This window comes from Montipora capricornis, chromosome 3 (assembly GCF_036669925.1).
Source record: "Montipora capricornis isolate CH-2021 chromosome 3, ASM3666992v2, whole genome shotgun sequence".
Lineage (NCBI taxonomy): Eukaryota > Metazoa > Cnidaria > Anthozoa > Scleractinia > Acroporidae > Montipora > Montipora capricornis.
The window spans coordinates 71,076,876-71,094,375 of NC_090885.1; the positions used below are offsets into that span (position 1 = coordinate 71,076,876).

At 37.9% G+C, this 17,500-nt stretch overlaps 2 protein-coding genes across 2 annotated transcripts in view; both read right to left on the minus strand.

Moving 5' to 3' along the window:
* Positions 1-895: 895 nt before the first annotated feature.
* Positions 896-15,535, minus strand: LOC138043902 (dehydrogenase/reductase SDR family member 7-like). Its single transcript, XM_068890417.1, has 7 exons — positions 15,004-15,535; positions 13,064-13,185; positions 11,638-11,830; positions 10,771-10,817; positions 9,400-9,519; positions 3,894-4,078; positions 896-1,099 (listed from the first exon to the last, which is right to left on the minus strand). Exons 1-7 carry the CDS (start codon positions 15,272-15,274, stop codon positions 1,045-1,047), a joined length of 993 nt encoding a protein of 330 aa, XP_068746518.1. The 5' UTR covers positions 15,275-15,535; the 3' UTR covers positions 896-1,044.
* Positions 15,536-17,291: 1,756 nt separating this feature from the next.
* Positions 17,292-17,500, minus strand: part of LOC138043905 (dehydrogenase/reductase SDR family member 7-like) — a 25,322-nt gene continuing 25,113 nt past the window's right edge. The window contains exon 7 of the mRNA XM_068890419.1: positions 17,292-17,500. This exon is cut by the window's right edge and continues 1,771 nt beyond it. The gene's annotated coding sequence lies outside the window, so the exon portion shown is untranslated.

A 17,500-nucleotide genomic window follows, 5' to 3' on the forward strand; every position in this document is an offset into this window, starting at 1 on the left:
CTATAAGTTACCTTGGCAACGTGAAAGCCCACCAAAAACACCCTATATTTTGTCTTTTTGCTCATATCTCAAAAACAAACACTTTGACCCCCATTTTTATCGCTGGAAAGTGATCAGAAGGCAAAGAAGAAACTTTCAAAAATTATGTACTGCAGAATCAGAGCCACCTTAACAAAATCACAAATTTTGTTATTTCCTGTGGCACCATAACATTGCTAATACGTGATCCCGGTACGTGATACAGCGTTGTAGCTAGTGTCAAACCTTGTAATAAGAACGTTACTTGAAAGCTTTGAAATTGGCTTGAGCCACCTTAAGACATATTGAACAGTTGACCAAAAATTAAATTACAATCCATCTTCTGGCAATGTACTCTTTAATACACAAGCAGAAGTGGTCGATCGATGAGCCACAATGATCAATGAGCCACACAGTACACACTGTGACAGCTTCGAAAGTGAACATCTCTATGAGTATATGAAAATTTATTTGCAAAACGTATACGCGCGAGTGCGACTGCGATTATTAAAAGTTTCGTATTGTACAAAGAATTTAAAGGTGCATGTATGTGGTGCAGGGGTGGTGCAATTCGTAAAATGCCGGCAAATGACTGTAAATAACTCCAATAACGTCAAGATCAAACGTCTGACATAAAAGCTTCACATGAACGAGAACACTGACACTATGATGATGCTTTATGCCCTCGTGACATTTGAAACAGAAATAATAGATAAATATGAGAGGAGACACGAGAGGTAAACTGCGAGCAGTCCCTTCATAAATCAGTCAAGCAGCCCGCTTTTCTGAGGCAGTCGTGTTTTGTCACGCAAACAAATAAAATGACCGACAGAGGCTTGGGAAGAACATTACAATTCTCTTCTCAAGCCTCCCTCGGTCATTTTATTTGTTTGCGTGACAAAACACAGTCCACACGACAGGATAAATTTGAAAGTTTTGATTCTATGTACTTGATCTTTCTGTGAAAGATAAATGCAACTAAATTAGAATACAAAGAGAATAGTTAAAATGCCCTCTATTCGGATGTCAATCCGTGTTCATCATTTCCTTTAAAGCGCCCACTGAATATTTCTTGGTTAACCTGGAGTGAGAAAGAGAGAGAGAAAGAAAGATTAATCTCCATTTAAAGCTCTGCCTGTGCAAGACTACATTGCCACAATAGCACAAATTATAAGAGAGAAACTATTCAAAAACCGTTCAACCTTCAAGGACGTTCGCGCCAAAAATGTTCTCACGTACAGATTTTCTTAAAACTTCCCACGCAGAAAGGTAATGATCTAATTTTTCCAAAAAGGCAAAAAAAATAGGGGGTCACTGGGCTTGTTTTCGAGATCATGAGGTGCACTTTTAGAGGCTTGCATTATTTTAAGACGATCTTAGCTTACAACTGTCAGCAATAAGGTACATTAGCAGCATTAGTGAAATTCAGATCACGTAAACGTAATCAAGTCAACATAACTGATGTAACTACATAAACTTTTGAAGCTGATGTCTTTTTCTGTGGTAAAGTAGACCTTGAAAAACGATACATATTAGTCTAAGAAAGAAAACTTCGGTCGCACGAGTACATAAAAGGCGAAATATTTGTAACTTCTCACGTATAGATTTTTTTTGGTTTTTTGTTAAAATGGACAAAATCAGGAAAGGAAGTGATCTACGGAAAGAAAAATGGGGGTCACCGGGCATTCAAGAGAGTAAAATCGCTGCGAAGTTCTCAAACCGATTGTCTATTCGCACTGTCACGTCATTGCGTGACATTTCCGAGAAGACCTGGGTCCACGGCTATCCCATGATGCCACACGCCTTTACGTTCCATTCTTGTGGAAAATGTTTGCGCCTTTAGCATCGTGTTTACCTTCGTGATCTGCGATGCATGACGTGTGCGTGACATGCGCGAAAAAATGCGCTGTAGCAATAAGCGCGAGCGTTCTTAAGGTGGCTGGAACCAGTTTCACCACTTTTAGAGACCTTCTTATTAGATGGCTTATAACTACTATACTGTATCACGTAACAGCAATGTTATGGTACCACATCAAACACCAATTATTACTTAACAAAATGCGCTCATTATTTTGACGTTAAAGGTTGCCATGGCAACATGAAAGCTCTCCAAAAACACTCCATATTTCGTCTTTACTTGCTTATATCTCAAAAATGAACTCGGTGACCCCCATTTTTTATTGTAGAATAGTAATTAGCAATTTGAGATAGAAGTATCAGCAAAGCTGAAAAAAATTCTTGGGAGCCAATTCAGAGCTACCTTAATTTTTCGAAAATTTAAGGTAGCCCTGAATTGGCTTCCAAGAATTTTTTTTAACTTTGCAGATAGTCCTATCTCAAATTGCTAATTACTATTTTACAATAAAAAATGGGGGTCACCGAGTTCGTTTTTACGATATAAGCAAGTAAAAACGAAACATAGGGTGTTTTTGGTGAGCTTTCATGTTGCCATGGCAACCTTTTACGTCAAAATAGTGAGCGCATTTTGTTAAGTAATAATTGGTGTTTGGTACGATACCATAAGATTTCTTTTACGTGATACAGTTTTGTAGTGACAACCGTTCTAATAAAAAGGTCCTTAAAAGTAGTGAAACTGGTTCCAGCCACCTTAAATGTTTCTGTTTTTGTCTCAAACATTTTACCCTGTCTAAACTAATAAGTTTGTAATTTTAGTTATGAACCCTTTACTTCTGGTGAATAGCTGAAGTCGTTTAAAGGCCCACCTTCAACCGACAAGCTTTTTGACCGTTTGTTTTTGTTATGGAAATTTGCATTGCTTATTGTAGCGATCTAATTGGATGAATCTCAGCTTCGGGTGGAATTTTCATATATGAAAATTGTTCTGTGGCACGCAATGCCTGTCGGTTGAAGGTGGGCCTTTAATAAGTCGAATTTGATTGCACCTATCCTAAAATAAAAATAAAAGGATTTTTCTTTGGATGCCAATTGAGAAAGGTGTTTTTACTGGAGTCAGGAAACTGGCGATGTCAACTTCTTTTCATTCCAGTGGCATCAAAATTATAGCAGACATCTTTACAGTTGTGTGCCTAGTTACCTGGCCTTTACATGAAAGTGAGGCTGGTGTTGACCTTGCTATGATAAGTGTTACGCTATAGACCTCCCTCCTTTTCTTATGTTAATGATGCTGTTGTCATGCTAATTAGTAAGAATTTACACGAGAAAAGCAGTGAGGTTTCTATCAAAATAAGGTCAACTCCAGCCTCACTTTCATTCATAGGCCAAGTAACTAAGCACACAACTGCAAAATGGACTATTCTACAATGGTGATTTTTTGGGGAGACCATTCCATTCTGATTCTGGAATATAACCTACTGAATGCATCCTTTGCGTAAGAGGCATTTGACATGAGCCATCGCTCTACGACCCTCCTCTGCTGTTCAAGCATCTGTTCTGTCTATATGGAAACTTGAGTGATCCGAATTAGCCAATATCAAAAATACCATAATACTCTTTGTTTTTCCCTCCAAAATTTTGCATAAGCATTGCTTCCAGTTTCTCTTGGGACCATTGTCAGTCCCAAGAGAAAATAAAAACAATGCTTATGCAATAGTTTGAAGGGACAAACAAAGAGTATTATGGTACTTTTGATACAGGCTAATTGTTTGTAAAGTGAAGATTTAGTGATTCGACATTTTAAAGCCCTTTACTTTTATAAAGAAACCCTACAAACTCGCAAAAAGACTGGAACCTTTACAGTGCTTGAGTACACTGTGGGTCTTATGGGATTGATTGATTTTATTGAAGAGGTTTGTACTATACAACCACAACCAGTCTTGGTGATTGCTGTATCATTTTAACTTGGAGGAATTTCATCCTTGAGTAATTCTGGATAACTTCTCACTACCAAAACATACCATTTGAACAGATTTGGAAGATATTCATTCATATAGTACGTCAAAAGAAATGGGTACTCTGATATCCACACTTCATCCAAGCTATTTGCCATGCCCACCACCATCAACTTTGCACAGCGCTCAGTAGGCATTCTTTTTGTTGCATTTTCAGCTTTAGCATAGAGTGAGGGCGTGTCCTTTAAGGTCTGTGAGAACAAAACAAGCAAGATTGGTTGTCAGATAATTACGTCAATAATGACACATGAGACAATTGTGCGACTTGCACAGCCAGACTCAGTTAGGTTCTTCATGATTCCTTTTTTTGAAATATAATTTTTTATACACCTTATTGAAGGAGGGTTCAACATATAATATGCCCGGATATTTTGCGTGCAACGAGCAAAATGTCTGCACGTATTATATGTTAAACCTTTCAATAACGGATTTATTATTTTCACTATCACGCCATTTTCTGGTATAATTTTTGGCTGCTTACTAGATTGATTGAGAATCGTATCGATCGCATAATTATGGTGCGTGCGAATGACGAAAACAACACAGACGACACCATTCCAATTTCCTTTATTTGATTGGTTAAACGAAATGACGAGTGACAAGCGATGACCACGTAAATTCTCCGGCTTTGCATCGTATTGAAAACAATTTCTTTTTAATATTGAAAAACTTCCCTTCCGTCTGTATTTGACCTGTTGTAAACCGGTCAAAACGGGCCACTACAGTGCATTACCCTCTCATATTTGGCGCGTTCTCTTTACCAAATATGGCAAAATGGCGTAATAGTAGAATAACTGACAACTTTGAATGTGATTGGCTTATTGAACTGTCCAATAACAATTTGGATAACAAATAGAAGTTTTGAAACCAATCATAATCGAGCAAATAGCAATTTTTATGATTATTAATATTAGTAGTATAAGAGGCCACTTTCGATATATTAAAATTCAGCTTGAAAGAGAGGTTTAGAGGACAAAGACAAAGAAAAGTGGATTATATGCAAATATTTGTCACATTCATTCGAACATGTTTCTATTATTTTTGTCCTATCTAGCCCACTATCAAGCTGAATATTGATATTTCAAAAATGTCCTATTACTTAGGTGATTAATGAAAATTCTCTGCGCTGATTGGTTCCACTTGAGGTGATTATCACGCGAAAATCAACTTGGGTTTTTTTTCAAAATGGCCGCAAGCCGTTTTGTCGACAAAGAAATTAATTGTTTTAAGGACAATGCAGATTTTTCAAATAATCATCTACGTAATTGTACCGGAGAATAAAAGCCTCGCCTTCAGTGAATAATTGTAGTTTAAATCAACCAATCACAACCTTGGTTTCAATCACCACAGAAACAGTGTACAGACTCCTGCATTGGGGCTTTCTTTCTTCCTTTCTTTCTTTCAGAGCGACTTTTAACAATTAACGCTTCCTTTGGGAGTCTTCTAATGCAAATTAATTTCCCCTTTCTCTCACAGGCTTGGCTCATCTTTTCTCGGAAATTGTAATTTTTATAATTAATTGGAAAGAAGACTTTGTGTCATCCAATTCGGTCTGTAATCATACTCGTGATAAACACTTGTATGATTACAGACCGATTAGGTAGTCTGAAATGTCAGCCGTCTCCTCCCTAACCCTAGGGGGCACGAGAGAGACTAACTGAATAGACCTTATTCACGATGGCCGCCAGGTTGGATTTGCTATTATCATGCAAATTAGCTACACGCTTCTGAGGGGGCAAACAACACAAGTTCGAGAGGTTATAACAAACATCTTAGCCACACAGATGATTTGTTTCAGTCGTTCACTGAATGTTTATCACCTAAGTAATAAAATAGAATGATTACACAAGTTACTTCGACCTTTTTTTAGTGAAAAATGAGCAGCTAACGAAGTAGACAGTCAAACTGTCAAAGGCAATCCACAGATATAATTTTATTATAAGGTACTTAATTCTAAATACACCTGTCAGATTGTTTCCGGACTCTAAATTTTTCGTTTATTACACAAGTTTGACCGTCAAAGTTGTGTATTAAACAACTTTGACGGTCAAACTTGTGTAATACACAACTTTGACGGTCAAACTTGTGTATTACACAACTTTGGCCGTCACTTTTGGCGGTCAAAGTTGTGTAATACACAAGTTTGACCGTCAAAGTTGTGTAATACACAAGTTTGACCGTCAAAGTTGTTAATACACAACTTTGACACATGAGCTCACGGCGACAATTTTTGGACGCCGCCATTGCGAAAAAAAATATTGAGGTTAAAAACAAACTCGCAGTTTGCTCTATCTAACAGAAAATGCTTTTGCAGGACTTTCCTTTGCCTGGTCTATTTAACCCGGCATGGATAAGGCATTAACTTTTCATTTTTGAGGAGATAATCCGCTCTGAGTCATCCGTCCAGTCGGAGTGTTAGTCATTCCGACGATCCCAGCTTTAAGGCAAGTGCGTAAATTCCTCAAATAACAACGTCAAAAGCGAAAAAAAAGATCAACAACAACTGATGTACGGATGCAACAGAAAACGTGAGCGTCAAAGGATGTCACCTAATTTGCGAAAACTACCTCGTTCCGTGCAAAAAAAAAAAAAAAGAAACGAACAAACAGTGAGTTACATCTACATGTAGTTGCTCGCAGGCGAGCGTGAGACAAAACAAAACATGCAAATTTTGAAGTCAACGCTCGACAAAATCATTTTCGTATAAGACCTTTCGTAATGAAAGGGACCATCTAAACAGCAACATTATTTTTAAAATAACTTGTTTTTAATTCGCTGCAGCAAACTACAGCGACACTACATACACTAGGGAGTCGTTTTCGGTCAGTTCAGACCATCCGTAAAAAATGAAGCTGTCAATCACAGATTTGTTTACAAAGAGAGAGCTCGGAGTTCGTGCAAATCTTTCCAAACTTTTAAGTAAGCGATCAAATGAGAAAAGTTTTGCTTAAACAAAAAAAAGGCAATTTGCTTAAAGAAGTAAGATCATATAATTGAGATAACGGTGTGAAAAAGGTGGTAATTAAAAACGAACGCGGTGAGCAAAGTAAATTCAGTGAATTCGACTTTGAATTCGTCTTTTTGACAGCAGAATTGAAGACGAGTGTAAACTTTTGAGTGATAAACATGAAAGGAAAATTTTGGCAAGAAACTTTAGCCTCGGTTTGTTTCTGTGTCCTTTTTTTTTTTTCAATTGAAGGAACATTTACGCTTATTTTAGCTTTACTCTAATACAAGCAACCAGCTCATCCAATTTACTGCGGCTAAAATTTTATTTTTAGTCGCAAGTTAGGCATGGAACTATACGCATCAAGGATCGCATAGGCAACATTAAATTTTACTTTTTGGCGTGGATAGAAAAAGGCATAGCGTAGCCAAATAAGTAACGGTCGTATCAATAAAAGAGAGAAGTTTCAGTAAAAAAACGAAGCGAAGACGAGTGAAGGGCCCATACGCACTAGGCTGAAGAAATTTGTTTGGCTCAACAAAAATTGTCTCCGCTAAATTTTCAATTTGCTAATCGTGGCCGCACTTGAAAACGCTTTCTTTATGTTGTAAAATATGTATAATTGACACTCCTAACAAAAATTTGAAGTTTGATAAGGCTTGACAAAATTTGGTGAGAAAAAAATCACTGTGCACACACGTAGGACGAAAATGATGACAGATTTTTTCGCAAAATAAGCAATCATTTGCCCCCTGCGTACGAGCTCAAAACCAGTCGCATCGCAGTATGATCTGGGCGACCAACAGTCTCTCATGATTTAAAAGCTCCATCGGAGATCAGTTAATGAGCCTTTTACTGAAATTAAAATACAATCGTTCAGTTCAGGCGGACAAAATGCGTTGCAAGAGCCCCAGGTATAATCGTATACCATACGTTAAGAGTTGTCTCACCGCAACAGCCGTTACTTTATTGCCAAACTACCCTAAATGTATTATAGGGCATAAGCACGATAGCTACAGATGGATTCATTCATTTTCTTCAATACTGAGATTTGGGCAGTTTCGATAGTGACTAGACAGGCCGACTTTAGCGCCAAAAACTACGACCTCATTATAAAAGGTGATGTTTTTACGCGGGATAAATGTTGATCTTGCTTATGCTTCTAGCGGTAAATTAAGGGAAATACCGAAGAAAAAAGGTTTTGCCGGATCCTCTGGGTTTGAGGCAATAAACAGTTGTTTACCTAAAAAGGATCTCACCTCTGACCAGCTTCGCATCATCAGAGGCATCATGCGGTACTTGATTTCGATTGCAGCTGTATGAACGACAAACCTCGCCAATTTGACTTGAAGGTTATGCATCTTTTTTTGGGGAGCTTCGCAAGTTGATCTCACACAAGGATCAACGAGTAAAGCGCTATCACTTTCTTAAGTGGGAAATGAGCTCAAGCCCAGCAAAAACTAGCGAACCAAGCGGGCCTTTGCAAGGAAAACTATTGCCAGATCTTGATTGACAAGTCGGGTAACATCAGTCACGTGATTCGAAGTTTCCGGATATTTTAGATATTAAGAAGTAAACGCTTGAGGTGGGGGGGGGGGGGGGGGAGTAATTGATTTAAGAAAGAAAAGTTTGTAGCTTTAAAAAAAAATTCTTCGACATTCCTTTGAGAAATGCTTTTGTTTTCTATCATTCCCGAGCTGGTTTGGAGGAGGAAAGGGGAAGGGTTAGCGGAAATATTAAATATGGACTTTTAGCAATGTCATTTCAATATTTCGACGAGCCAATTTTCCGCAATTTGCCTTTTTTCCAATGTTTGCCCCCCAGCATACCACATGGCTAATTTGCATGACAATTTGAAAACAAACATGGCGGCTATCGTGAATAAGGCCTATTGGACTCCACTCTATCTTTCAGATAGTATGCGCGCTTTGATTGGCTAATTTGGCGGGCCATATTCTACAGTATGACCTGCTCAATTTAAAAATTTGATAAAACATTCTCTGGCAAATTTTTCATGTCGTTTACGTTACACAAATGTGTAAAACTGTTTGAATCTTGCAAGCAACTATTTAGAGCACGGTATTTCCCAAGTAGTACAGCCAATAGTTAGAATAATCAAATTAGGTGTCACGTGAAGTGATGCGTGCAACCTTCCCAACAACTTTTGACACAGTTTTTCGGTCCGTACTGACGGATGGAAAAAAAATGAGGATCCGGGTTTTATAATTACAGTACAGACCGAGAAAAAAAGGTTTATAGCGAGGTACTTATTACAAGATATTACATTAATAATTAGAAGAGTATAATTAGAAGATAACGGACAACGAAATAGCGAAACAAGTCAAAGGCAGGAATCACATTTAACAACTCTGTAACACACGTCTGATTCTCTAACCATCCAGCATTACAAGAATCGAAACATGAATTATTCGTCAGGTAGTTTGTTTATCGAGGTCTTTAGATCGGAAGTGTCCCAATCAATGTTCAGGGAGCTTCACAATGTCATATGATTCAAATTATTGTGATTTGGAAGTTCATAACAAGTAACTGTAATTTAATCCTTACCACATTTATGTTGTTAGTAAAAGCTTGAGCAAGGATGCTTGACTTGATTGGACCAGGACACACGATCTGGACACTAATGTTGTGGGCTCCCAATTCCAGCCGAGCAGAATCAAAGATGCCCTATTGAAGTGAAAGGGTATCAGTTTAAACTTTTGACATACAGGACATGCTTAAACAGTTGTGTTTAAATTAAAACCAGGGGCCACTGGTGTTTATTTGGTTGTTGCAAAATTCAGGATTTTACAGTGAAAACAACACAACTGCTGGCCTGCTATATGCACAGAGTTTCAAAATACAAAATTAATATCCCCAGCCTAAAGAACCTTGATGGTGGAGACTGAACTCAACTCTCACCAAAACTTCCACTCTGGAGCATTGAACACAAAAGGTTTTTCTCCCAAGCAATATTGGTAAATTCCAGAAATGTAATTATTTAACTATATGATTGACCAATTAAAACAAAAAGAAATAAACGTAAAAATTAGGAAAAAATAAAAAAACATATTATTGCATCTCAGTATTGGCCAAGTTAATAAGAATTATTTGACATGCAGTTACATGCTATTGGTATAAAATTTTTATTTTGTTGCTTGATGCAGATCGAGACCTAATGAAATTAAATAAATATCTTGAGAACCTCTTTTTCTTGGGCTATGATAAACATTACAGCTTCTTGATTTTTCCAACTGAATATTATTAAAGGCACTCTGGCCATAAATTGAACAGGAAATACCATAGTATGTAGAGCGCTATAACTCTCCAGTTTAAATACTCATGAAACATGCATGTACACTGCTGTGCTTTGATTGTCTACTTTGTTGAAACATTTTAAAATATTATGTTTCATCGTTTTACCCTAAACTCCACCACCTCATTCATTTTCTCAACAATACAGTAAACACCCACATAATTATACACTGTAAGAACCTAGATTTTTCCAAGTTAGGCTAAATAGGTTCTTAATAATTAGGAATGATATTTACAGTAGTTTTAGGCTATCTAGGTTCTTAAATTGGTTCTTATTTGGAACCACAAAAGATACCTACTCTATGACATACATGGTATGACTGATTTCCTCTGATGAGGATGCTGATACCTTTATATTTCAATCATAAACCATGAAAAAAAAGATCTGTGCAGTTTAAAATTTGTTCCAGACACTTGAAAATTTCAAGGTGATTTTCTAAAATAAGAACCTGTTTAATTTTTTAGGCTAAACTGTTTCTGATGTAAGAGGGGTCTAAAATAACATTTTCAGCCTAACAGGTTCTTAAATTCTCGGTTGTTATATGTGGGCCGTGTTTACTACATATTCTGAATATTATCAATGTTGACAAAACCAATACTAAGCTCTGTAATTCTTTCACTTACATGCAATGCAAATTTGGTGCCTGAGTAAGAGGATGTCAAAGGACCGCCTACAAAAATAGTTTACAATATTTAATCAGTAATTCTTTTATGACTATCTTTTCACACTTAAACTATTAACTAGCCAAATTCGAATTCAATCTGGAATGCACGGACACATGTTTAACAAGCTCCTGAGCACTCTTAAGGACTGTTCCGTGGGTAAACAACTTCCATTTTCCAAATCCCACCGCTCCGTTGGCATCCATGATACCACCCACCATGAATCATATTCAATGCCTTATCAACTTAGGGAAATTCAGTTTATAAGTTTGGGGTTTAAAAAGAGGATATTTACTGAACTATTAAAAGGAAAACTCTAAGGTGGACAGTACTTGACCCTCCTATTTTCTTTTTCAAAAACATGAAAACAATGAAAAAGTGGTAAATAAAAGGGCTAAAAATATACCCATACAGAAAGGAATACATTTTGTGGAAGATCCCTAGGTATATATATATTACCGGTATATACATATATCTGTGGGGGAGGTACAATGGGTCACTACTTGTTGCTTTTTTTTAACGCAAGCTTCTGCCTGCTTTAATGGGAAGACATCACTGTCCCATTTTATCGCTGTCTCTGTCAAATCACAAAAAGTACATATAAATGCTGTCAATTCCTTACAGTTGTCAGTGTATTGTTAAAAGAATGTCCACACATAATGATGGCAAAACACCAAACTTTTTTGAAGGCCTTAAGAAATTAGGTATAAACATCCTATGTGGAGACCTGGCTGTTTAAAGTAACTTCAAACAGAAAGGTTTTATTTTTGAAAATAGTATATAAAAACTTGAATCCACTTGCACAAGACTCGGTAGTCTCTCAATTACCGTACTTTCCCAAGGCACTGCTCACAACAACAATATCTCCCTTTTGCTGCTGTATCATGTATGGGAGAACTGCCTTTGTCAATGAGATGGTTCCAATAACGTTTATATCGAAAAGAACTCTGTCTATTTCAACAGGTGTTTCCTTGAACCAGGAGAGTTGTAATTTAGCCGCATTATTGACCAAAACATCCACCTAGAGAGAGGAAAGAAGGTTATAAAATTATCTATTCTATAGCATTAACAAACAGTAAACATTTCAGTGTGTACTATTGAGTTACACAAAATATAGTTGCACGCAGAAGGTTGCTAAGCACCAAAGAAGCTAAGAGTAGCATGAAACGATGGCAGAGTGGACTCTAGCTTTTTGAGTTCTTAGCGAACCCTCCAAGTGCAACCGTAACTCAATAGTATGCGCTTACTATTTGTTTTATTATAACATCATGAGAACCATCTTGTGGCCGTTTGCCTCTCACTCAATGAACTTGCCGAGCTGACTTTCGAACCTTAGGCTTGCAAATTTGCTTTGCTGGTGGTTTGGGTGAAATACACACATGGGTTAAAACATATATGGCATTCAAGTCTCTTTTTCATAAAGCTGTCATCATAAACCATTCACTCATGTGCAAAGAGTAAATTGGTAGCTGACCAATAAGACAGCATGCTCTGCTTTTGTTATCATGTTACAACATAACTTCAGACTGACAAGAGTTTTGCACTTTAATTCAAGTGCGAAACTCTTGTCACTGATGTTACTTATGGCACTTCTGATCAATATAAAGCCACACAATATTTCAGAGTATTTATGGTGTACTGGCACTGTAGCATCCAGGAAAGTAGAGCAGTGGGAAAGATCACTAACATAACTATTATAATGACAGCATACCAGTATTTCATGTGTGGTTGATTGTGATTTAAATGTTGGGTCTGAAAACACAATAGCATTAATTTTGATTATCCAACCATTATGCCAGTGAAGTGTTGGCTCATGAATGTCTGCTTAGTTTTTCCACCATAAAAATACTGTTTGGGACTATGGCCTATATTTGAATTTCCACACTTGTCTTTTAAATTTCAGAAGTGTATTACATAGAGGATATTATATGGCTGTGCAGAGATACGAAATTTATCTTTGAGAGCGTGAAATATTTTCAACACAAGAAGAGAAATTTTGTATCTCCACGTGGCCGTGTAATATTCTTTTTCAAACACCAATGAAATACTAAATCGTTTCACATTAATTAATATCGAAAGGTGCAATTTTTATATGTAGCCATAGCAGCAGTGATCTTTTCAAATATGAAGATAACATGTTATCTTCACATGTGAAGATATCATGTTTTCATGTGAACACTCACATGGCATTTCATTGGTGTTTATAAAATAAATCACTGTAGTACCTAAATATTATTAAATTTTGTTAAGTTACCTTTCCAAAATGCTTGATGACATCATTAGTAAGGATTTTATGCATGTTAAATTGTGACAAGTCCAGAGGAAGGACAAGGACATCTTGATCTTGAAATGATGGATAAAGGGCACTGGAAATAGCTGTGAATATAATATATGTAAATCAGGAAGTAAAGCCCTTGGTATTGTAAGTCTCTTGCTTTGCTCTTTCCTCTGCAGGAATGATAATAAGGCTAATATAGCTAGTAAGGGATGCTCTTTCAGTCTTCGGACCCTATATAGTAAACTTCTTCCTTTGAATCTCCAGATCCTGTATAGACTATATTTCCCCCATCCCATAAGGTAATTTGTTTTGGGTGGTTCTTAACATAAAAACAATACAATTTACTCACTTGGGACTGTTTCATTCTTCACTGAACTGGGTATTCATTGTTTTAATGCAACTAGCCCCCCAAAATGAACTGTATTATGGGATTGGTGAAAAGAGCAAACTTGGATGGCCTGTCAGACACTGTACGTGATACTCATGTGATGCATTTGCTAGGAACAGTCATGTATGCATTAGCATGCACAATTTGTTTCAATAATATTATTATAAATGATCATCATCATCATCATCATCACTATTATTAATAATTTAATAAGGAGGTTCAATTTCCTTATGCACAAAACCAACCCTGGCCCATTCCCTAAACAAAATGTCCCTGATATTTTGTATAACAGTTTCAGTAGGCAATGTGATCTTACTAGTTTAGGTACAGGCGGTTCACATTGAAAGGTTCGAAGTAGAGAAAGTGACCTTGAGAGAATCACAAAGGGACCAAAGTTTTGCTTTGTTACATATTTTACCACTAGCCCTTATTTGCTTAATATGACCTGTGTAGTCCCTCTTGAGAAGGTACAAAATACAGGAGACAAATCACAGGTCATTGTTTTACCAAACCAGAAACAACCCTGACCGTTTATCAATGCTAACATTAGGGCTAAAAACTTTTGTTAAGGCCTAATTAGGCCTAAAGATAGCTTTAATGAATGTTTAGAATTCTTTCTGTACTGGTACAACAATGACCTGTGACGTGTGTTTGGTAAGGTGCTCCCTTACATGGGAAAAGAAGTCACACATTATGTTGTGATGTAATATTCAAGAATGTTCTACAACTGGACTCCAGGCCTTGGTTGTTCAAAAGGTGGATAATGCTATCCACCGGATAAATCATTATCCAAGTGGATAGCCAAACCAATTGAGTTACCCAATGGGTAGTGCTTATTGATCAACCCTTTCAACAACTGGTACCAAACTCGTTGGTCTGAGGGACAACAAACATTAACCCAGATCACACCACCATACTCCAATTTTGCAGGCATTCTGAGTATTCGGTTTCCAAGACACACAACTTTCAGTCTGGGTGTAGAAAACTGTCTGGGGTAATCCGGATCCTGGAAATTTCCCAAAAGGTGTCTTGTCTTAGAAATCATTGTGTTTCACCTCTGAATCTACAGCACAGAATTTCATTTGGCCTAAGACATTCAACTTAACCTGCTAATAATCACTTTCTAGCAATAAAAAAATGTGGGTTACTAGTTCATTTTTGAGACAAGCATTTTAAGGGTTTAGGGTTAGGGTTAGGTTTAGGGTTAATACAGTTCATTTGAGGGGAGGGCGGGGGGTTAATTTGCATTAAATATCCTGTTCACTGATGCATGATACAGTCCCAAGAGCAAATTACTTGAATTGTTTTCGGTGCCTGACATTTGCAGACTGCAGACTAACCCTACATCACAATTATTGAAAGCTTACCGTTTTAAAACGGGTTCTTCGACTTAAATGATGTTTATCAGCGCTATTTGAAATGGGTGCTTAGACTTATAATTAAACGGGAGGAGGGTACGGCTACACATAGGCTACAAATTTCTTCACATAATACCTTGATCACAGTACGTGTATCCAAAGATTCTTACCGACGCATTTTTCCTTAACTCTCTCCAATTCGTCTTTCCTCCTTGCTGAAAGCACTAATTTGCAACCAGATTTCGCCAGTTCGTAAGCCAAATATTCTCCGATTCCGCTTGAAGCGCCCGTTATCCAAACCACTTTCCCTTGCAACGCTACAGTTGCATTCTTACCAAACATTTCGTAAAACATCAGCAGAAAATCGCCATCCTGATATTTTGCAAGTAAGAAACACAAAAGAGGCAACCCTACTGCCAAAATCAATAGGGTACGACCCATTGCTTAGCAAATGTCAAAAGTTACTGTTGTCCAAGGAGGTTTTTTGTGTGCATTACCATGCCGCATACACGTGACTACCGCCTCTTGTTTCGTTCACTGTGTTTCATTGGCCCTGAAAAGCGGTCAATTAAGTATGTATTGTAGTGGGCACAGGGTCCAGAGGAGATATGTTTGTCTTTAGAACATCAAAACCCGTCGAAAACATCTGAAATAATGGGTTATTTTGATCGCGTTGACGATCGCGTTACAGTTTCGTTACACATTCTGTATACCGCAAACCAAGAGACTGAGGGCTCGCAAGATCGGCTTACAGTATATAAAATACGTATACTGTAAGCCGATCTTGCGAGCCCTCAGCCTCTTGGTTTGCGGTATACAAAATGTGTAACGAAACTGTAACGCGATCGTCAACGCGATCAAAATAACCCATTATTTCAGATGTTTTCGACGGGTTTTGATGTTCTAACGACAAACATATCTCCTCTGGACCCTGTGTAGTGGGCTGATGAGCGAGAGGGGCGTCTGCGATTCGGAGCCAAAAATTCCATATTGATGACGTAGATTTGTCCGGATTCCGGTCAACGAATTCTGATTGGGGCGTTGGGATTTTAGCATAATTAAGACCTCTGATATTTAATTTATGCTCGAATATGTAAACATGTCGTCGAACGCGACAGATTCTCGTCCTCGTACTCTCGTCAAGCGCTGTATTGTTTCGTTAGCGGTGAGGTTGTCTTTGTGAACCTTCTAACGGGATATGGAAAGTCTTTGACTGTTGTTGCTGGAAATAGGAAATCTAATTGAAAGAAAGTCTTCGCGATGCACTACCGTCAGTTCTGCGGATTTCATTTTCCAGGTTATCCGCTATCCTCTGTTGCTCTTCAAGGAGCTTTTTACAGGAGCGACAACAAAACGGCTTCTTCAGAGAATAAGAACTCGACTTCGACGGTGGAAAGTCGAACAAATGTTGAAGACGTGTCGCAATTTTTTTGAGATGATCAGCGACAACCGATTTTACATCTGTCCTCACGAAATATTTGTCTCCATATTTTGGTTACCCTTTAAAGAGAATACAATACTTGCATTCATCGTTATGAATATTCATAGCTCTCGACTCACTGAGTCCACCATTGTGAACACACATGCAAACTTATGCAATTGCGTACCTAAAAAATTCAATTATGCAAAGTTGTCGCCTTGATACCTGCGTCATCAGTATGGAATTTTTGGCTCCGAATCGCAGACACCCCTCTCGCTGATCGGCCCAAGCAACGCTTAGCAATGAGAGGTGGCTGTATTCGCAGCCTATTCGAAAAATGTCGGCGTCCAAACCTTTTGCGCATGCTCAGTACAGAAGACTCGTACTCGTCCTCCGATCTAAAGGTTCCTATTAAAACTGAAACCAATTCCGAGCGCTTCCTGATTTTGAAAAAAAAAACCTAGTAGGTTTGTTAATCCATGCAGAGGAGCGAAGAGTCTAAGTTTGAAATTCTTTGCTGTTCGTATAATGTTTGGTGCGGATAATCTCATCAACTCCCATTTTCGTGCCCAGACTCCGCTTTTCTTTTGGTCACCGCCAAGAACACGAACTCTGGCTAAAGCCAAAGCAGGAAGTCCGCGAATCACGGACTTCCGGCTCTTCTGCGCATTCTCAGAAATTTGAAACAATAATGGATGTAACATTATACCATTACCGGAACTACACGTATTTTTGGCTGTGGCCAGAGTCCGTGTTCTTGGTGCTGACCAAAAGAAAAGCGGACTCTGAGGATCAGAATGATCCACTCCCATAGTAAAACCACTTCCTACCAATTGCACCTCAAGAGCGCTTGCACGCGATTTAGCGGTAGCCATCTTGGTGTCCCAAAAGAAAGAAACGGTGGCCACCTTTGGTGACCCTAACTTATACAAAAGAAATTAATCTCTCTTCGTATGAACGTGTTTTATTTTATGTTCCGTTTATGGCCACGTGAATGCAAAGCTAAACCAAAACGCCGTGCAGTGATGCAATGGGGTTGGGGGTGTTTCTTAATTTAGTTTCAAAAGCTTGGTATATGTGATAGAACATCACGCTGTCCAATTTGAAAACTGATAGGACGAAAGAAATCAATGCGAGGGCTGCAAAGGCTGAGTCCACTTTGGTAGTTAGAGGAATTATGTCAAATTGTTTTCAAACTGAGCAAGCGTGGATTCCTGTTACTCATTAATGATATAACTGCCTCTTAA